At 41.4% G+C, this 21,821-nt stretch overlaps 4 protein-coding genes across 5 annotated transcripts; 2 read left to right on the top strand and 2 right to left on the bottom strand.

Annotated features, from left to right (window-relative positions):
- Positions 1 to 467: 467 nt before the first annotated feature.
- On the bottom strand, positions 468 to 1,043 carry LOC138593255 (rho-related GTP-binding protein RhoG-like). Its single transcript, XM_069664178.1, has one exon. The coding sequence runs from the start codon at positions 1,041 to 1,043 to the stop codon at positions 468 to 470; it is 576 nt and encodes a 191-aa protein (XP_069520279.1).
- Positions 1,044 to 2,827: 1,784 nt separating this feature from the next.
- pkmyt1 (protein kinase, membrane associated tyrosine/threonine 1) lies at positions 2,828 to 6,388 on the bottom strand. Its single transcript, XM_069664158.1, has 8 exons — positions 6,319 to 6,388; positions 5,342 to 5,758; positions 4,935 to 5,172; positions 4,537 to 4,816; positions 4,343 to 4,449; positions 4,078 to 4,250; positions 3,681 to 3,904; positions 2,828 to 3,526 (listed from the first exon to the last, which is right to left on the bottom strand). The coding sequence occupies exons 2-8, from the start codon at positions 5,714 to 5,716 to the stop codon at positions 3,142 to 3,144; spliced, it is 1,782 nt and encodes a 593-aa protein (XP_069520259.1). The 5' UTR covers positions 5,717 to 5,758; positions 6,319 to 6,388; the 3' UTR covers positions 2,828 to 3,141.
- Positions 6,389 to 6,509: 121 nt separating this feature from the next.
- On the top strand, positions 6,510 to 9,392 carry LOC138593256 (elongin-B-like). Its single transcript, XM_069664179.1, has 4 exons — positions 6,510 to 6,576; positions 7,363 to 7,497; positions 7,660 to 7,768; positions 8,361 to 9,392. The coding sequence occupies exons 1-4, from the start codon at positions 6,574 to 6,576 to the stop codon at positions 8,471 to 8,473; spliced, it is 360 nt and encodes a 119-aa protein (XP_069520280.1). The 5' UTR covers positions 6,510 to 6,573; the 3' UTR covers positions 8,474 to 9,392.
- Positions 9,393 to 10,910: 1,518 nt separating this feature from the next.
- Positions 10,911 to 21,526, top strand: LOC138593242 (transforming growth factor beta-1-induced transcript 1 protein-like). 2 transcript variants are annotated; one of them, XM_069664161.1, is made up of 12 exons: positions 10,911 to 11,083; positions 15,375 to 15,425; positions 15,730 to 15,878; positions 15,974 to 16,029; positions 16,254 to 16,390; positions 16,474 to 16,555; positions 17,036 to 17,120; positions 18,031 to 18,213; positions 18,329 to 18,502; positions 18,581 to 18,662; positions 19,164 to 19,312; positions 20,445 to 21,526. In XM_069664161.1, exons 1-12 carry the CDS (start codon positions 11,071 to 11,073, stop codon positions 20,709 to 20,711), a joined length of 1,428 nt encoding a protein of 475 aa, XP_069520262.1. In that variant the 5' UTR covers positions 10,911 to 11,070; the 3' UTR covers positions 20,712 to 21,526. The 2 variants fall into 2 exon arrangements, with proteins under 2 accessions (XP_069520262.1, XP_069520263.1); XM_069664162.1 differs by lacking the exon at positions 15,375 to 15,425.
- Positions 21,527 to 21,821: the final 295 nt, after the last annotated feature.

The raw sequence follows: 21,821 nt of genomic DNA, 5'->3' as shown, positions 1-21,821 counted from the left end.
ATCCGGAAGCAGTACCGTAATCATTTCCGCTCTAGAGTATTTTTCAAAATAAAAGTCCGAGCTGTGTGCTTTAATCAATCGTACTTTTTGATATTGTTTCGCTGTTCATTTGACAAAATCTTTCTTTTATTTTGAAATCATGCCGCTAATAAAATCCAAAGTGATTAAAGCTAGGATTAGACGCTTTATTTATGTAGTCAAGTCAAAAAAAAAGAAAACTTAAATAAAACGTGCTTTTAAAGTAAAAAAATAAAATTTAAATAAATAATAAAAACAATTTTGACTTGCTTTGGGTTGTTACATATTTATTTCAAGTTTTTTTTTCCTGTATCATACACTGTTATGTCTTCTAAAGTGCATACATGATGTTCTCTCGTACACACTAACAGATAAATAGTAATTTGAACAAATACACATGCAAGATGAACTTAACATTACAAAATAAGATATTTAGAACAAAGCTTAATTCACATGAGTACACAAGGTTTCTTGGTGGTGATGGTGGTTGTATAACTGAGAAAGGCACGCACAGCCTCATCAAACACCTTATCTAGACCATCCTGGTTAATTGAGGCACACTCAACATATTTAACAGCCTTTATCTGCTTTGCCAGCTCTGTTCCCTGCTGCTGGGTGACTGTGATCTGATTCTGCTCTCTCAGGTTCTCCAGGACCTCCTGGTCATCACGCAGGTCACTCTTAGTTCCCACAAGGAGAATAGGCACATTGGGGCAATGGTGTTTAATCTCTGGGTGCCATTTGCGCTTGACATTGTCGTAGGAAGCTGGGCTGGCAATGGAGAAGCAGATGAGGATGACATTGACTTGGTGGTAGCTAAGGGGACGTAAATGGTCATAGTCCCCACTGCCAGCTGTGTCCACAAGGTTCAGGCTGACAGTCTGTCCGTCTACGTTAATCTCTGTATGTAATGTGTCGAAGGACCCCATGTAGTACCTGGGAAAGATCTTTGTCACATAGGTGACGAGTAGAAATGTCTTCCCTACATCGTTGTCTCCAACAGCCACACACTTCACATTCTGCATTGTGGCAACTTTGGCTCCAGAAATTCTGAAATACAAACATAATTAAGCGTTTCACAGATTAACCTATAAACTGTTTATTTTGGACCAATGATGGTAGCAGTCACTATATCAATATACAATAAATAATAATCATCAGATGTAACTTACTTGTCAAATCTGTTGAATCACAGTCTTGAAATAGTGTGTCCTGCAGCTTCTCTAAGTGAAATTGATTTTAAAAATTCTATAAAGGACATGAGAGACATAACTTAGAAAGCAGGCAGCCTTTTAAACCCAGCATCAAGATTAAACAAGTCACAACGGTTGGAAAGGAAAAGGAAGTAGTTAGAGGAAATTTTGGAATTGCAAAACACCTTTAAAGTGTTGGGAAATAACTTTTCCTCTGGCCTCTGATATGAGGAGCTGCGATGTGATTCACCTCATCTGACGAGTCCAGAAATAAAGTGTTCAAAAATGAAGTGATTATGATTAGAAATAAATGGATGATACAACCACAATATAAGTGAACACAGTTGCAACATCTCTGTTATCTTTGTTTTAAGAGTGCTTTGATCAGTCAAGTTGTCACCGACTTAATGTGATGTTGTCATAGCTCTAGGGGAGAGACAGGAGCTGGGTAGGGATGTGATGGATGCGTAACGGTCAAGGTCTTCAAATGAAATCGAGGGGCGAATAACTGCAATTACTTTATCAGAGGGAGTGAGTTCCAGGTCATCCTCCAGCTCTTCTTTCTTTCTCTGTTCGGCCTGCTTGTGTCACAAATCCTGTCCAAGGCCAAAAAATCTGCTAACATTTTTATTAAACAATCTCAACATTTCTGGGCAAAACAAGCACTGTGTTGTCATACCATAACTTTCTAGTCTTAGACTTTCCTCGAGTTCCCGCAGCCTCCTCTTCAAACCCTCTCTTTGTGGTCGTGCCGTTTTCTCCTGGTACTCTGATACGATCTCTTTCACCACCTCCAGAACCTCAGGCATGGTTTTAGACAGCAGCTTTTCCACTCGGGAGTTTAGACGGTCAAGACTGATCACGTAAACAGAAAAGAATGAGAATAGACAATGATACATGCGCTTATTTAAGTGACATGCTTTTTACCAACACGACTTAAACTTGTTGTAGATTTATGACCATAGCCTCATCATAGACAAAATAATATAGCCTACAGCTACACCTGCAAACATACAGATTATCATGCTATAGCCTATTTCTGCATTAGCATACCAAAGGAATAAGGAAAAAAACACACTATTTAAATAGTCTAAAACAGACAGACTTCTTTGTAGTGTTGTGAAATTTTTGTTATCAATTATTACAAAGGAAAAGAAACGTACTTTGAACCTAATATTTGTTATGTTAATATATTGTCGCTCTTTCGTGAATCCCAGATTATCTATCAGCAATCCTGATTAAAACGCTTACTTTACATTATTCACACTTTTGCTGATATACCTAATTGGGTTGCAAAAACAACGCAGACCGGAAGTGAATTTTGCATCTACAGATGGAGGCTTTCCACGAGATAAACTGAGATTTAATGGCTTTAGAGTTAGTTAATAAATATCCCGTTTAATTAGAGTATTTCAGAAGACATGACCACAGACACTTCCTGGGTTCTAAAAGCGGCTGACATCGAGCGCGAGGTGCGTTGCTGCCATCTAGTGGTAAGAACGAAAACTTCTGCTCTTATCAGTCTTTTCCTTTCGTCTCAATCATCGAAATAATGTAGTCTGAACTCCGACAAGAACACATTTTTTAACATCACACGTTGAGATTCTGTTCCCTCCTCATTTTATTTCCATTTGTAACCCATGAGGTAAAGGAGTACACCAAGATAACTTATTAACAATACATCATGGCTTGTCATTTCAGCAACAGATTGCATTTACACAAACGTCAAAAGTGCTTTACAGTCTCAAGACATATTCAACCCTTTTTCTCCTAAATTATTTTCCAGTACATTAAAAGAAGCTGTTGTAGGACTGTTACAAAAAGGCAGAAGCAGTTCATACAAACTAACTAGTGAACTTTATACATTCATACATTAGGTCCTCTTCCCCTGACATTTTAAAGTGAGAAACTCTCGCCACTGTATGTAAACTCATGGCCCCCCCTCTACAGCCGTTTCCTCAAACAGGCTGAGCAGGTTCTTTGGCTCGATGGTGGATCGGGGTAGAGTCTCCTCTCCTCGGACCCAGCTGCGACCGCGTTTCTGCGAGGACCTGCTGGATGAAGAGTGTCGGCTGTGCGTGGAGGTCTCAGTCATGTTGTGTGTGTGAAGTCCTGCGTGTATGGGGCTCACACTGGGTGTAAGGGTGCGGCAGGAACCGTTTGTGTGAATGCTGGAGGGCGTCTCTGCTAAGTTACAGGAGAACCAATCACCCAGGGTTGAGTGAGTGGGTGTGTGGGCAGGACTGCGGTGATTGAGTGTAGGAGAACTTGGGAGAGGAGTTGATGTGCTCTCCACAGACAGTCTGGATCTGACCCTGGGGAAGAGAGGAAGTGAAAAAAAAATCACTCAGGATACTTGACATGAATATAGTTTCCAACAGCTCTTTCTTTACTTAGCTGTTGCTGGATATTTGTACTATTATTTTTACCTTCAAAATAAAAAACGGGGGTGACAAATTGATTCTGTACCTGTGTGAGAATGTGGGGGACAGCTCTGCGTCTGTGGGATCCAACAGAAACACTGCATCATCCTCTGGGCTCCCTGAGTCAGCATGCATGGCACTGAGGGGCAGGGTTAGATCCCGGTCCCAGCTGTCCTTAGGAGGGGTGCAGGGCGCTGGCTTGCTCCAATGAGGAAGAAAGGGGGGAGTGGGAAGAGAGGACAGGAGTCTGCAGCCAAAGCACACAACCGACTACAAGACAAAGACCAGAAATGATAAAAATACATCATAACGTGTCATCATTTTTAATAAATCCCATGAAAGAAAGCAGCAAATTTTAACATTATAGGTAACTTTTTGGGAAGACAAATACATTTTTAATAACTACAAATGTTCTCCAAATACAAAAGGTGTTGATAAATTACCTGGCAGAGGGAGGCTAGTGTCAGCACAGTCTCGGTGACCATAAGATAAATGCACCTTTTCCACCTGTGTTTCCAAACAGAGGGGAGGGCGAGGAGCTCAGAGACGGTCGGTCTGTCAGATGGTTGTGGGGCCAGCATCATCCGCAGCACTGTCTGAAACTCAGCTGACAAGCCTGTATGTACAAATAGAAATAGTAGAAGCATAAGTCATTTGAATCGAGATAGTGAGACGATCTTTTAGGACTTGAACGACAGTGGATCTTACCGCTGGTAAACTCTGAAGGGAGGCAGCCATGTCTGAGCTGCTGCCAGCCGTCTCCACCATTTGGAACCTCTAAGTTACAGGCGAGCTCCAGAATAGAAACCCCCAAGCTAAAAGAAAAGATTTCAACAATGTTTAGGAACTACTTTTGCATATTTTAGAATATAATTATATTTTCTAATTTGCTGAATTGGTACCTGAATACATCTGCAGCAGGTCCATACTCCCCACGGAGCAGCTCAGGCGCCATGTATCTGGGATCTCCCTCCTGGGCGTCCTCTTTCCCCTTCCCCTCTACAGGCTCTGTGCTCTTCTGTTTAAGCTCAAGCAGCAGGCCAAAGTCCCCCAGCTTGAGGCGGCCGGAGTTAGTCATGAGGACGTTGGCGGGCTTGAGGTCCAGATGCACAAAACCAAGCGAGTGCAAGTGTTGTAGTGCTGAGAGGAGGTCGCACAGGTAGGCCCAGGCTCCAGGCTCATCTGGAATGAAATGTTTCAAAAGAAAGGAAAGGGGAGATATTGAGGATTTCCTGGAGCAAATTACCTGTATTTATTTAGCTAGTAATACAACATCTTTTATCGCCTCTTTCCGACAGACCTGGACCAGGAGGCTGGTTCTCAGCGTGGAGCAACAAGCTGGTGCTACACAGCTCTGTCTGAATGTACAGTCGGCCGCACTCCTCCCAGGCTGCCACAAAATTCAGGATGTGAGGGTGAGGACACAGGCGCTCGTGGTTCCTGGCTTCCCTCACACTCCGGTTCCTCTCACTCTTGCCTCTGAAGCGATGAGCCGAACGCTTGACTGCATACTGACGGCCGTCCTTGTTGTTTTGCACCTAGAAGAATACAGTAAATGCTGAGGTCTTGCCTTCTACTTGGGGATATTCAAATGATAATCTTGGTCACAGTGAGAGAATTATCTTACAGAGAAATCTAAATGTATTTCCGATGCTTCCCCATTTCCAAACCATAATTCAATATCAGTATTAGATCGCTCTTGCTCACCTTGTAGACCTCTCCAAAGGATCCTCTTCCCAGCAGGCCCAGATTGGTGAAACACTGACTGAAATAGGACTGCTGTTTGCTGGGATCATACACAGAATTTGGAGGGGGAGACTTACTAAGGGAACAAGAAAGGGGTGTGAAAGGGGATGGATGCTGGGGGAACATCCTGCTCAGAGGGGGACATCCCTTGGATGGTGGCAGCGGGGGCATAGAATGCGAGAGCCGAGCAGGGGAAGAGTAGGACGAGTTGGACGTAGACGACGAGGAGCATGGGAATCTGCGCTTCTTGAGGGAGAAGGACTGCTCAGCTTGGGAGAAGTGGGTGGGAAGAGGGAGAGTCATCCTGGACATTGGGGTTTCCACAGCTACTGACATTGTGTCAGGGCCTTTTCAGTTTCTCTATCTGAAGATAGTGAGCTGCAATATACAAAAGAAAATGTTTGTAAATGTAAACAGGTGTGGAGGTTCTCTTTAATTTTCCAGCTTGGTCTCACTCAGTTGACACAATACTGGCATCCTAAATGTCTTGCTTGACAGGTTTTCTAATATCAGTACTGATAGAATTCACTCTATCCTTTGATGATCAGCTCAATAGCAGAACAGGTCTTGCTAGCCTGTACATAAGTGTCGGCGTCTATATGTAAAACAGACTTAAATGTAACGTAACTTAACTAGGTTAAGTAAGAGAACACCACGGCAGTCTTCAACTGTAACATGTATTTCAGTTACTTTTCAGAATTGGCTAAGGCTAACGTTAACAATATGCTAAGCAGTAGGGTGGAAAATTTCATTCTTTGCTATCAGTAAAAACTGTCACCTCCAAAAAAACAAGTTTGGCTAACGTTACTTCAGGGCGGACCCTGTCAACAACATAACAACGTAACCTAGCCAGCTAGCTTACTAACGGTGAAATAACGTACTGTAACAGACAGTTCAGCGTTAAGTAAAGTGACGTTAAGAAAAGTTAGCAAACAGACCATTATCCAGTATTGACGACAATCCTCAAAACAGACCGGCTCGGACACTGTTTTCAGGACAAACTGCGCGTGCACCCTTGAAGCATGAAACCACCTCGCGCCAATTTCTGAAAATCCTACGCAGCGCTGCGTACCTGTCTCCGTGAATACTGAATACGTATCTGGATTGCGTGATATCCGCAAGCGGTGCAGTCTGGGGTTCTGCTGCACACAACACAGGGCTGGCGCAACTGGCTAGCTAGCTGACCGCTTGAAATGGTAACTTTTTAATTATTATCTATCATTTTGTGTGATTATTGCCTGATTACCAACCCTTGGTTGACATTTAGCGCTTGTTCAAAAGTATTTACGTGATAATAACCAACAAACTGTCAGTTGAAATGTCAATTTCAGATTGTGTTTGCTACCCTGCTAGCTAGCGTTAATGCTAACGTTAGGTTTGCTGTGTTAGCCTTCCTATCTAGCAATAGCTAGAAGGTAACTTATCTTAGCAGGGCTAACCTTGGAAATGATGTAACGTCAGCAAGCCAACTAACCCAGTTAGGCTTGTCAGATCAGCTGAACGTGTAATGTCATTGTCATACGTACGTCGTCTTTTAATTTAATCTGATGGGCGGTATTTTGTCTTTAACATGTCAAGGCTGTTTCATGTTGGCTAATATGGGTTAGCTCAGATCGACGTATACTTACCCCTGCTCACTGTTTATGGCTGGATTATAGCTCGTCTGAAACGTGAATTCCTGTGTACATAGAAAGAAAAGTTGCGAAGTGAAAAAACAACCAACTAGACTTACATATGCTCTGAATGGCTTTACTAACTAATACACGTTTAGTCAACATACAGGTTAATGAATTGTCATGAACAGTTGCTTGATACACACTTAAATGACTGACATGGCCTGTTTTGATGCTTTGTCAAATAAAGAAGGATTATTCACACATAAATTATGATTGTCTACCATTAGATCTACATCTTTAAGACAAAACATCAAATGAAGTTGCCTTTGACATTTATTTACATATAATTCTGTTTCTTTTCCTCAGGACGTGTTCTTAATGATCCGGCGTCACAAGACCACAATCTTCACAGACGCTAAGGAGTCCACCACGGTCTATGAGCTGAAGCGCATTGTTGAAGGGATTCTTAAGAGAACACCTGAAGACCAGAGGCTCTACAAAGTGAGTTTCCAGCCAAGTATGCCTATAATGCCTAACTAGTGTATCCTCAGAAGGACTTAAATATTCTATTGAAATGTCTCACACATTGTCTTGATATTTATAGCTATAGATATTTAAGGCAATTTCATGCATGAAGATGATTGAAGATTTTCTGATCCACAGGATGACCAGTTGCTAGAGGACAGCAAAACGCTTGGTGACTGTGGATTCACCAACCAGACTGCCAGACCTCAAGCCCCAGCTACAGTTGGTCTGGCTTTCCGCATTAATGGTATGTTCTATTTCTTATTTCTCCCTCATGTTAGTGGGATTTTCTAGACAACAAAAATGATTTCCTGGTTCTTATTTAGCTTATCTAGGATGGGAGATTGCCCTTTTTATTCAACTATTGAACAGCAACTATTTGTACATCTTATGATAACCATTTGTACTTGGGGCCAGTGTATCTGGGGCAGAATTTATGTCAGCCTATAGCAAGTGACAAAAATCCTATCCTTTTTTTTATGGAACAAAGAGTCTACAATGAAGTTGAAATATGATTCCCATTAATTGTATCATATTCCAGACATCATGATCACTCACATCCTATTCTGGTTTTAACAAAAATCACAGTTAGGTTGCTAAAAGTTCCTCACTTGGTCCAGGAAATAGACTAGTTCCTTAATTTCACTGTAACTAAAAATGGTGACTTAAATGACCTTAAGATTTACCTCCTTTTGCCTCTTTTTTTAAGAGTGCATTAACCAGATTTATCTCAAACTTTGGAATACCTGCCCAGCAAGAATTGCCCACATGTAGCCACTAGTAACCCAGCTGTCAGGATGCAGCTAATGTTTCCTTTTTTTCTACACTCTGCCCTTCAGATGAGATGTTCGAACAGCTGCACGTTGAGGCCTTCTCCAGCCCCCCCGAACTCCCCGATGTGATGAAGCCTCAGGACTCCAGTAGCACTGCCAACGAGCAGGCCGTGCAGTGATGACGGGGGAGAGGAAACGAGCAGAGGAGAGAAGGATGGAAGTGGGTGTGTGTGGATTCACTGCGGTGGAGAAGTAGTGGGGTGGAGGATGTGTAAAATAAATTCAGTTGATGGATGGGGACGTTCTAGGTAACCAAACCTATCCATGTTACCTTCATGCTATCATCCCAGCATCACCCCCCCTCCCCTCTCCCTCCCCCAATTTGCTTTACAAATAATTTTAACTCTTTTTGATTTCCACATCACACGCGGTTCTGCTCCTCGACTTTGCTCTCAAGCATCAACTGGCTCAAAGTTTATGAGTGAAAAAAAGTTTTTGGAAAGTATGATTGTGTGTGTGCGTGCGTGAGTTATTATAATTATTATCATTAATATTTTGGAAAAGGTAAAGGCGTAGATGTGTGTCACAGTGCTCTAGAAAAAACACGCTTAGGTAAGGAGTCCGTTGTCTCAATCGGCAAACTGCATGAACAAGTTGAAAACAAAAGACTTTATTTTCACACTGACAGACAAACCTTTGACTGATAAGTTTCCTTGGTCTGATTCTCCCAGTTCTGTTGTACATTTCTGATTTGATATCATACCAAGAAAGAAAGTCTTTATGATTATTATGTGTACTTTTGTGTTGTCATTTAGTTTCTCAGTATGTCTTACTTGTCAGTTCTTTGTTGTATGTTTCATGCACTGAGACCAAAGGCAGGGACCTCTTTGACAACAGAGGGACTTTTTTTGGTCAGAGAACATTTTGTCTGTGACATACAGTATACACAGGAGGAGATTTTTCTGATGTTACAACTTCCTTTTAAAAATAAATTCACCAAGTCACCAACATAAATGTGGCACCTTCCCCTAACCACACAAACATAGCCTGTAACTGTGAGCTTGCTTAATTAAAAAGTTTTTCCTGTTTTGTTTTTTACACGACTGGCTGTTTCTTTATTCATAACACAAGTTTGTGTCAAATAACTGAGGATTTAATCAGAGTCAATGTTAGGATGTTGGGCAGGTCTGTCGCTCACAGATCTTGTGAAGTCTGATATCCCGTTTCTTCTGCAATTTTCAATGGAGTCCTGGGATATGGGGAGGGAAAAAAGCAAAAGTTTAAAGAACAGTTGTTTTTTGGGGGGGCTATATAGGTTTCAGATATTTCCACAGATATTAAGGCCAAGAAAAATTCAATCACCCCCCCCAGAACATCAGAGGCCGCAAAGTGTCAGTTTCACCGTATCACTTCCCTTTTAGTAATTTGATTATTTGTTTGAGGATTAGCACCACCACTAACACCCTCGTGCTAATTACCAAACACATATCAAAGTAGTTGCAGCAACCCAGTGCTGTATTAATGTAGTGGCTCTGTGTCACTCAGAATCAGGTTTATTGCCAAGTAGGTTTACACATACAAGGAATTTCTCTTGGTGTTTTGGTGCAAACTAACTGGGTGCACATCCAAACTTTACATCCAATGATTAAATTAGTTTATATTATGCTTAAGTGTGGCATTTTCTTAAATAAAGTTGTATTTCAACGAGCTAATGGACATATAGAAAACAAGGGACCAGGGAGTTCTCCAGTACAGAAGTACAGGTAGGTTTTTTGGATTGGGAACTAATTAGACATCAGGGACCCCAAAACAGTTGTGTGTTTCTACTTAGAAAATCTACTGTCCTTAAGTGTAAAAATGCTATATAACTGTTAGCCTAATCTAACATCAATTAGCTTTAGAAAGTTTTTTCTTTAAGGCTTTAATAGAAGGAGAGAAGAAGAATTCCAGCCACCAATTAGGCTAATTAAAGTATTTAATGTAAAAATATTGTATTAAGATTCTTGAAAAAAATACTTATTAGAATTTTTTTTTTTTTTTTTTAGAAAATCATATATTAAAGTTACTGAATCTAATATTTTTAGATTATTATATATACTTTTAAAAATTGCTTTAAAAATGCATAATAAAAAACAGAAGCAAATAAATCCAATAAATTCTATATTTTAGAAATAGGAAATATCACAGTTTCCTCGTCTGGGTAAAATGATGTCATCAAAACGTTCCCCTTACAAGCCCCTTTTGAAAAAGGGGTGTGGGCACTTTACTGTCTATCTTTTAAGTTATATTTACAATGGCAGACCCGTCAGTAATCTTACATTGTAATATTTTATGTCACCGGTTCACGAGCACATCGTCGCGGCAGCACGTTCGGCTGCAGTTTAAGCAGCTCGCGCGCTGCTAAATCCTTAATTTTCTCTCCCAAATATGGACTAGGAATGTCCAGGATGACGTCGCGTGTCCGGGGAATGCGGGGTTTGTTACCACATTTATTTAACTACGCCTTCCCCAGTCTGAGGTCCTGGTAGGCATTACACAGGAAGAGAGCCGTGTAGGAAAAAGAAACGGGACGCCCTCCTCCTCCTCCTCTTCCTCCTCCTCCTCTCTTGGCGGATAACGGTGCCCAAGAAGTTATTCAGGACCGACGCAGACAATAGCACCGAGACTGTCTTATCTATCTCACTGGGCTTTGATACACGTCTATCACTTCTTATTAATGCTGTCCGCGTCTCTATTGTTTCACTCAAAGAGGAAAACACTCGGCTGAATTCATATCATGGATGATTTAGGTAAGTAACAGAGCTGTTCTTCGTTTCCAGCGTTGTAACTACATGTTGGGATATCTGTTTGGGATCTTAGGGAAGGGGTGGTGTGCCCAAACAGAGGAAATAATGTCTCTGTGCAGTCTGGCAGCCACAGGGGAGGAGGGTTCGCTTTCCATGTCCACAGAGGATGTCATAAAAACGAAATTTGATTGGCTCCCATTGGATTAGAACAAATTAAAGCAGAGGAAAGCAATGGCAAATCCTTCAATCAAACTGTTACAGTCTACTGTAACAAAGGCTTTCTCTCATATGGCATCCTGTGTGGTAATTTTCCCCCCCGGTGTGGTCACATTCTCTAAAATGTGATTTTTCCAGAACTTTTCCAAGCAAACGCGCTTCAAATGTTCTCAACCATACACAAAAACTGGTACTACATTACTCTGTGTCTCCCTGCCCGCCATTGAGTGTTGGTGCATGCCCTGCAAATTCAATAAATTCTACATAAATTAGATTTGAAGGAGATCAGCCCTACAGCGGAGCGGGCTTTCTCATCCATTAGTATAAACAAGTGAGGGACGGAGGGAAGCCACATGACTTTAAACAGCGGGTTCTCCTGTTCATCAAAGCAGGCTTGTTTTGCTCTTTCTTTTGATGAGGATGTTGAAAGGAGATTTCTTGCCTTTCTCAGAACAACGTTATGAGAAGCTGCCTCTTTGTGTTTGGGTATAACTGTGTCAGAGAGGCCCTGAAATAGCCCAGGGCCACTCTGCTATTTCAAAAAGCCACAGAGTTCAATGAAAATAGAAAGGCCCTTTTTTTTTGCCTCAGCTGCCCATTCGCTCTCTTGGGGACTTTTCCACTACAAAAATGCTTCTCAAGCAATACTGGAAGGAATGAGTAGATGTAGCCAAGCACATCTGGATCGGACTGAGCGACCAAGTGACCGGACGAGTGTCAGTGAAGTGGCCGTGTTCGGGACGCTTGGTTTATGCTGTTGTTGTAAGTTTATGTATCGGTTCTGGCAAGGCTTTTGGTGAGAGAGACCACTTGTTAGCGAAACCTTTCGCCAAGACAAACAAGTCGACAGGCAGCTCTAAATATGGTCATAATTCCCATTGAGAGAAGTTCAGCTCCTTATATGAGCAGCTCAGTCTGTAACTGTGTGTGTATGTGTGTGTATGAGACAGACACACACACAGCAGGGAGGAGGATGGCGAGTAGTATATGCACAAGATTCTCACCACATGGTCCGTACCAGAAGTGTGAATCATCCGGGGCAGAGGAGCCACAGAGGTGAAGCGAGGCAGGGGGGGAGACTGGTTGTGTTTGCAGGTTTACAAAAGTTATCACTGAAGATATTTGAAACAATACCAGAGTGGAAAAGTGTAATTAAGGATTCAAACATTCATCAAACATCTACGATATCAGTTTACCGAGAACTCTGAGAATCTGAGGGTCATGAGAAAGCGGTCAGACTTTGTGGTGTCAAAACTGCTGTAATAGGTCAAGAATAAACTTTGAAGCTCAGTTTTTAAGCCAACATTTCCCCCCAAAAGCTCGGAAAATAAATAAAAAAATCAATTGATTTGATCAGAAATCCACAGAAGCTACTAAATGGACCTCGTTCAGAAACTCTTCCTCTTCTGCTTACTGTACCAAAAACCAAAGCATGTCTAGCCTAACTGGTCTATCTGGAGCGATGAGGTCAGTAGCACACGGTTGTAGTTAGAGCTTTCTTAATAAGGTGCTGTCTCTTGTTAAAAATGTCTAACTACAACCGTGTGCTCCTGACCTCATCACTGCAGATCCTGTCTGTGTCCTGCTGCGCGTTGATGTGCTGATCTGAGCTCTGATTAAGCCTCTGTGTTGTGATTGGCTCGTCCTTAAGCGGTTTAATGCCTGACTGTTCTTATAAAGATCCACAGTAGATCAATGAATCAAAAACCTGAGGCTCTGCATCCCTGAGGATGTTATTGTACTTGCACTACATAAACTATGATAACCTGATTGCTTATTGGGTCTGTTTTAACACAACGGTTTGCATTTGGAAGTGTGTAAATACTTATGATTATAGCTCAAAAGGTAATGGATAAATGATTTAACCATCCAACATCTGCCTCTCCAAGAGGAAACTGGATTTGTGTACAAAAGAAAAAGAGACAAAACCAAGATCTATAAATGACTTACTTGTTAATTACTTGTTAACAATTAGAGGTGGGACAAAATATTGATACAGCTATATATCGTCGTCCTTACTCGTGCAGTACAATAATCAATATGTTGGAGACAATATTGATATTATAATTTACAGATATGTAGCGCTCTAAACAGATTTTCTTGTGATTTTGACTCATCATGTCACTACTTCATGACTCCTCGCGGTGGCACTTATGAGATGAATGAGTGTAAAGTGAATAGAAATAAATTGTCCGAAGAAGTTAATCAGATATTTTGATGTATCATTGTATGATTGTCTTGCAATGTATCAATTATTGCAGAATCGCTGTATCATGATATTATTGTCATCGTGGGCCACATATCGCGTATATATATCATATTGTATCGTGGATCGTATCGTGTAGCGGATCGTATTGTATCGCGGATCGTATCGTGTTTCATATTGTATCGTATTGTATTGTATTGTATCGCGTATCGTATCATATCCTATCGTATCCTATCGTGTATCGTATTGTATCGTGTATCGTGTTGTATCGCGTATCGTATCGTGTATCGTATCGTATCGTATCGTATCGTATCAGTTATCGCATAACGTATCGTATCGCGTATTGTATGCTATCGTGTATCGTATTGTATCATATCTCGCATCGCATCGTATTGTATCATATCATGTATCATATCGTATTGTATGCTATTGTGTATCGTAATGTATCATATCTTATATTGTATCGTGCAGCGTATTGTATTGTATCGCATCGTATTGTATCATATCATGTATCATATCGTATTGTATGCTATTGTGTATCGTAATGTATCATATCTTGTATTGTATCGTGCAGCATATTGTATCATATCTTGTATTGTATCCTGCAGCGTATTGTATCGCATCGTGTCATATTGTATCATATCGTGAGTTACCCTGCGATTCCCACCCCTGTTACCAGTATCCTCTTTTATCTAATTAAAGGGCCTTCCAATCATTACTCATGAAGATCACTTTAGTACCATTTGTATGTGACAATGTTTATGTCTGATGTGGCTTTAGACGGAGCTTTCTAATCCAGTGTTAACATCATACTGGAGTAATTGTGATTACGAGCTCATACAACTTCTCAAGTTGTGTAACTATATGGGAAGATTTGATAACACGACTTGTAATGCCTGACTTGTGACTTAGTAGTTAGGAATTGAAAATTGATGAAATACTGATGATGAGGTACATCAGCAAAAGACTTTTGTTGGGTTGACTGGCTGCATTTTACTCTGTAATCCCACAACTGTCTAAATGCGCCTGCAGGTCTTTAACATGGGAATCTTTCCTATCTTTTCAATTCATTACATGATGTCAATGTTATGTCTGAGAAAATAACCAGCGATGATCAGTCATAGTGATGTCATCAGCTTGGCCCTAGAAACAACCATTCTATAACAGACAGCGGGCATAAAGTTTGTAAGAAGTCGGCTTTGTTAAGAAGATAGACTGATGCTTTTGAGGTGCATTATGGGAGTTGTAGGATCCAGTGTTCAAAGGAACCAAAAGCCAGGATTTTTTTACTTTGAAGTCTTTTTCTTTAAAGTCCTACAATACTTCATCTCTGGATTGGCTCTTCACTTGTGTTAAATAATAACCAGTTTAAGTCACTTGCTGATGAAGGGTTTGGTTTAAATCAGGCAAAAACAGGTTGGACATAAATCTACCCAGTAAGTTGAGTGAAGTTCAGCCAAAGCCGCAGCCTCTCCTCTACAACTTAGAGTTTGACTCATGTTCAGCCCACGTTTTACAAACCCCATCTTTGCACATACATGGACTTGTCAGCACTAAATGATGTCATACAGCGGCGCAGCATAAGTTACATTTCTGGACAGCTTCCCCTCCAGCGGATATCAGCTGCCACATTCCTCCTCTGCTTCCTCTTTTTCCTCACTGGCATGTCTTGGATACGAATGCAGAAATGTTTGTGTGCTTTAATAACTTAACCGTGTCGATGGATTATCTCTGAGTTGTGCCGAGGATGACTGTCCTGTCCTCTGACTGATAAGTGTCAGAGGAAGTTCATTGTCCCTTTTGTCATGTCTGACGTGTTGGCTGATTTTGCTGCTGCTGTTTTGGTCACATAGGATCTCTGTGTCTCTTTAGGAGTGCCTGAGCCACCTAACTACCCTCTCAGTCCTCGTATTGTTGTGTTTGGTACGTAACTGCCTGTGCATGTGTTTTCCATGTGCTTCATCCTATCTGCCAGTATATTAATTCACTTATTCCTCTTTAACTTAACTTCATAAGTTCTGTCTTTCTACCACTGCATGGTCTTTAAACCATTTCTAAAATCGTCACTCTTTGACGCCTCAAACTTGCCACACCATCAGGGACACTCATAAAACTATATAACATGGAGCTAAGTAGAAGTTTAAATCTAACCAATCTCCCATCACACCCAAGCCTTGCATCATTTCGCTCACTCTTACTCAATTTCGTCTCCCCCCTCCCCCTCCAGACGCCCTCCTCGCTGATCTGGAAAACACCGGCTCTCCTCTCGCTCGGTGTCCCGTCCTGCTCACCTCTGAACCCCCGCAAAACGCTGATCCTACCCCCCAGGAAAACGTCCAACCTCGGCCACCGCCACCCGCCTACACCCCACAGCAGGTGAGACTATAACTATCTTATGTTCCGAATATACTCCGTGCTGCTTTCGTAACGTGTTTATCACTGAAAATATTGCTTCTTTTTTTGTGTCTCAGACTGTTTCTGCTGCAATGAAATCGTCCCAGAACTCCAATCCAGACAAATTATACAGGTATTTCCCTCCTGGATTTCAAAATAAAGTGAGGTATCATCTGCGTAGAATGACACTCGATTGAATCAGGCTGTAAATTCTATGGAAAAAGGAGTTGACTCACTTCTGAAGTTCAAAGGTCACTAGTGATTCATGACAAAGTGACCACCGTGACGCAAACCACATCATTACTGACAACATGTTTCCTAATGTTCTTTTCACTTCCTGTCTCTTCTGTCTGACAGCACGGTATGTAAACCGCGCTCCCCCCGCGCAACAGATCCTCCTCCGGCCTTCTCCTCCTCCTCGCTACTGGGAGGAGGCCTGAGTGAACTGGACCATCTGTTACAGGAGCTGAACGCCACCCAGTTCAACATCACAGGTTACTATTTGTCAGTGTTTTTATCTCTATCTTTTACTCTGAGGTAAATCTTTTCTTAAAAACGACCTTGTGTTTGCCACCAGATGAGATCCTGGCCCAGTTCCCTTCTTCAAAGAAAGATGAGAGGGACAAGATTAAAGACAAGGCCACCACCTCGTCCTCCAGGTACATAAGCTAATCAGATTTATTGATAGAGGGAAATGTTCAGCACTTATTCCCTCATTCCCGTTCAGGTATTTATATGCAGCAAGATATGATGGGGATTTTGCAACTGGCTCTACATGCAGAATTTCAAAGATAGATGGCTTGTTGAAATAGCTGCACACTAACGACCACCAACAGACATTTTATTAGACAGAATTTGCTGGCTAAGTCCCACTCTGTTTACTTTAGGGAAGTATTTCAATGAATCTCCAATGTTATTTCCAACAATTTCACCACACTCTGTCTTTCTCAAGTGTTTTTCTAGAGCAAATTATGATGCAAACACTTGCCTTGAGAAAGACCAACCGCGGTCAAAACCTCAGAATAAATATCATTGGAGCTTAATATTCGATCATCTTTTTTTCCAGTATTGTAAGATCAGATGAAATAATGTATTTTGTGGGTTTATTAAAAATAAATGAATTGTCTTTTGTGTTGTAGCTCTGCGAAGCCTTCAGCGACATCAGCCACACTGGAACTGGACAAACTGATGGCTTCGCTGTCAGACTTCAGAGTCCAGAGCACAGTAAGAGTCCACACAGCAGCTTTAAACTGAACCTGCCAAATCTTATTATGTAAATCCACAATTCTTCTCAGTCCCCTCTCTGGCTGCAAGAGTGTTTGTTCAACCATTCAACTCAAGTTTCTCCAGCTAAATTGATTCAGGAAGATGTTCCAGCACAGCACAAGCCTCCTTGTAGACATCATTTATCACTAGATAGAGCCTGAGCACTGAAATTAGTCCTGGTGGAGATTTCTTTCAGCTTCAGAAAGCTGGAGGTGAAAGGAGTTGTAGATCTACATCTGGTGTGCAATATAATCCAGTCTTTCTTCCTTTTGAGCGAGTCAGTGGCGAGCATGTGAGCAGAGGAAGTGGTTCTTTCATTTTGTTTGGTTCCAGTGTGCAGTCCAGCTGTGCTTTATAAACAAGCTTGATGAGATTCATGGATGAGAGGTTTGAAAGGAACATTTATTGTATACTTTGTGGTGTTTTGGCCAAGTTTTTATGTTCAGTACAAATATCCAGCATTTTGAGACATACCTGGTTTTAACTCTGCTAGAATCCACTCATATGGCGTGACTTGATTTAGTAGCTAACACGTACCTTTTATATGTTTATGGGGATTCAGAAAATTCTTCATGTGCAGCAGCCATCATGGTTCTTTAGAAAAATGCATCAACAACACTTAGATCCGCCCCATAGGAGATAAATAGTTGTGATTAGCCTGACCTGAATCAGGGCGGATGGAAATCTACCTGAACTGGAGGGGGTCCAGACACATCTGTGAAGAAAATCAAATGTGAGCCTGCAGATACGTCTGGTTCCCAGGCTACTTTTATGTGGCAGGTTTGCTCACAATGACTTTGACATTGTTAGCATATTAGCATGCAAGTTTGACCATTTAGCACAGCATTTTTAATTTGTCTTCCCCCAGCCAGCTGCACCTGTCAGTCCAGTGGTGACAGCCCCTCAGCAGCCCGCCGCCCCGCCACAGCCCTCGTCCGGCGGCTCATTGGACAGCATGCTGGGGCTGCTTCAGTCGGACCTGAGCCGACAAGGAGTTCAAACATCCTCCAAGGGGAACTGTTCTGCTTGTCAAAAGCCTGTGGTGGGACAGGTGAGTTATCACAATAAGTCTTTATAGACATGCTAAATGGATTTTTTTCAAATTTTACCATCCATTAAGATTAAGTTGCTGTTCATAATAAACCTTTGACTGTGTCCTCGTGCAGGTGGTCACCGCTCTCGGGAAGGTGTGGCATCCAGAGCACTTTGTGTGCAGCGAGTGTGAGACGGAGTTAGGCAGCCGCAACTTCTTTGAGAAGGACGGCCGGCCGTACTGCGAGTCTGACTACTTCACCCTCTTCTCACCTCATTGTGCGCAGTGCAACAAGCCCATTCTTAATGTGAGAGACCCTTACTTTCACATGAAAAGTTCTGAAACACAACTGAACCCATTAATCCTTATCTGCTCTGTCGTTTAGAAAATGGTCACGGCTCTGGATAAGAACTGGCACCCGGAGTGTTTCTGCTGTGTAAAGTGCAGCCGGGCGTTCGGAGAGGAAGGTAATGGGCGGCATGGACTGTATCCTGTCTGAGATCAACACAAAACACTGAACTTCATCAGGGTCATGCTTAAGTGCACATATATTTAATATTTTAATTTGGAAGTTTAATCTGTCCCAGGGTTTGTAACAGCTGATTTCCTCGTATTGTATTACCCCTTGGGCTCTGTAACCTTGCTTTAAGTACTGCTAACCCCCCCTAAGAACATTTAATTAGTTTTCATAGGACAGTAAATGTTGTTTTGTAAAAGCAGTGTCACCCTGCCAAGAGTTCAGGCGAGACTACAGAACCTCTGGCATGAAAATTAAAAGCAGTACAAGCTTTGAAACAGAAGAGTACCGTCAGCCTTTAAGAATTCAGATCAATAAAATCTTAATCAACAATAAAAAAGATTGAAGTTTATGTTCCCCAGAGCAGAAAGTCACATGGAAACAGTTTAGAATTTAATATTTATTAAAGCAACTCTTGAACTGTGTAACACTGTGACCGTGTCTTGTGCAGGTTTCCATGACCGTGAGGGCCAGCAGTACTGCCAGCAGTGCTTCTTGACTCTGTTTGCTTCACGCTGTCAAGGCTGCAGCCAGCCCATCCTGGAAAACTACATCTCAGCTCTCAACTCTCTCTGGCACCCGCAGTGCTTCGTGTGCAGGGTGAGTGTGTCTCTCCGGGTGTCAGGGTCCTGTCAGTGAGAATGTTTGTTGCATTTGGCAAACAAATGCAAGGTTTGGTATCAACAGTGTTACTGTTGCAGTTCTTATTTAATGATATGTTAAGACTCATGTGAGTTGGAGAGGTTAAAGGTACCCTGTTGAGTTTCTTGTAAACAAACAAAAGTAATGTTTATGTTTAAAGTGGGTCCTTTAATTCTTACAAATCGTTGCACCTGTGTGCAATTGCTGGGAAGTCTTCTTCACTGTCTGTGATGTTATTTCCTGGTGTGTTAACACCACATGTTATTCAGTGTAATAGTGTAAAGCCATTGGCAAAATAGTGTTATAGTCAACTGCAGAACACAACAGGGGTACCTTTGAATTGTTTCTTTGGTCGTGACCAAATTTTAGGATATAATGGTCAGGGCAATGAGGTCGAGTCCAGGTGTAACATCTGTAGAAATTCCGGGGATTTATTAAGAATTACACACATATTTCGCATGTTGTGTTTTCTAAAATAAAGGGGAAAAATGAATTAATTGAATAATAATGTCTTTCAATCGGAGGGTTGGTGGTTCAATCTCTAGCTCCCTCAGTCTACGTTTCCTTGTGCAAGACACTGAACCCCAAATTGCTCCTGGTGGCATAGCCATCGGTGTGACTGTGATGGCTGATTGATAGTTCGGCACTTTATATAGCCTCTGCCATCAGTGTAAGAATGGGTGTGAATGGGTGAATGTGACATGTAGTGTAAAAGCACTTTGAGTGGCTGCAAGACTAGAAAAGCGCTATTTAAGTACAGTCCATTTATCATTTACTCCACCATAAATAAATAAAAGGTTCCAACAAACAGGTATTTTTTTCTTTGAGCAAAGCACTTCAGGCCCTTCATGCTTCTTTGAAGTTGCCAAATGACCAACAGCTCAGACTGTGGTTACCATTCATGTGTGTAACTGTGTGAGTGTGAGCAGGGCGTGCCTGAAAGGAGCCACTGTTCTCACTAAAACTACCAAAAAAGAAAAAAATAACTAAAAATAAGTTGGAATTATGTCATGAGAAACTTTTCATTTCACATGACAACTTTGTAATTACAGTTCCCTGAGTCACAGCGTCTCTCTTTCCTCTCCTCCAGGAGTGCTACAGCCCCTTCGTCAACGGCAGCTTCTTTGAACACGAGGGAAAGCCGCTGTGCGAGGCCCACTACCACCAGTCCCGCGGCAGCATGTGTCAGGCCTGCCAGCAGCCCATTCTGGGCCGCTGCGTCACGGCTATGGGGGCCAAATTCCACCCCCACCACCTGGTGTGTCACTTCTGCTTGAAGCCGCTGAGCAAAGGCTGCTTCAAGGAGCAGGAGAACAAGCCGTACTGCCACCCCTGCTTCATCAAACTCTTTGGTTGAGGACACAACAGGACCCCGCCCTACCCTCCTCTGGGGCACCGAGAGAAGAAGCTGTATGACTCTGAGTTCTCAGTTTGTTATTTTTTTACTGTGGGAATGAGGCGGAGCTGGTCTCTTTCTTGGTTTTAAGAATATTAGACGAAGAAGAGAATCATCCAACCCAATTTATTTGTTAATGTCACAAAAAGTGGTTAGACAAACACAAAATTATACCAAAGGATTATGTCATGTATGTAAGTTGTTTACATACTGTATTGATTCAAATTGAATATGGAAATTGAACTGTTTTGCCAAAGGTAGAAAAGAAACAGTATATTGAGAGCAAATGTATTGTTTCAGTGAAGGCAATCCCCTTTAATATATTTGCTTTATATGGCAAAAAGTAAAAGTGCCACTGCGATTGCATTTATATATTGTATGCTGCCTGCTATATACTGTATGTTTTTGTGTAACTAAGCTGTCATATGTTTAATGTCAGATATTTTGCATTATTCTCACTCACTTTTGCTCTATGCAATTTGCCAAAGACATTTTTAAAGACTACAATAAAGGAGGACACAAATTGTTTTTCCGTTTAGTGGGTGAATTAATCAAAGGATCGGCTGTGAGGTTTGAGGAAAAAGGTGGGTCAAGAAACAGGAAGAAAAGGAGCAACTACTGATGTTTGAGGTCATTTCAAGTTTACACGTTTCCAGGGTCAAGGAACATTGACTTAAGAGGTAAGTAGAAGGTGAAGAAAGATGGATATTTCATACTTCAACACATTCATTGAAAAAAAGCAGATGAGGCCTCTCAAAAAAATACAAATGTTTGGTTTTTTAAATAGTCATTAGTAAAAGAAGTTTAACTAATTAGAAGGAAAAGAAAGAACAATTTCTACAAAGCACAAAGTTGTAAACATAAATACCAAATCTTTTTGTAAAAAGTTTTTAAATTTTGATTAAGAAATAATGGTAATGGTAAGAATAAGGTCTTTAAAATAAGATTTGTCAACTTATTTGTCTTGAGCAACATACATTTTCTCTTTATCCTTAGTCTACATTTAATTTAGAATTAATTTAAGCATTTTTATTTCTGTAATAATGTTTCTGTTGATTCATTGATTTACAA

This window comes from Semicossyphus pulcher, unplaced genomic scaffold (assembly GCF_022749685.1).
Source record: "Semicossyphus pulcher isolate SPU_LCO1_2020_fin unplaced genomic scaffold, fSemPul1.0.p SCAF_16, whole genome shotgun sequence".
Classification (NCBI taxonomy): Eukaryota; Metazoa; Chordata; class Actinopteri; order Labriformes; family Labridae; genus Semicossyphus; species Semicossyphus pulcher.
The sequence above is the reverse complement of the archived record's forward strand: the minus strand, read 5'-3'. Positions and strand labels throughout refer to the sequence as shown.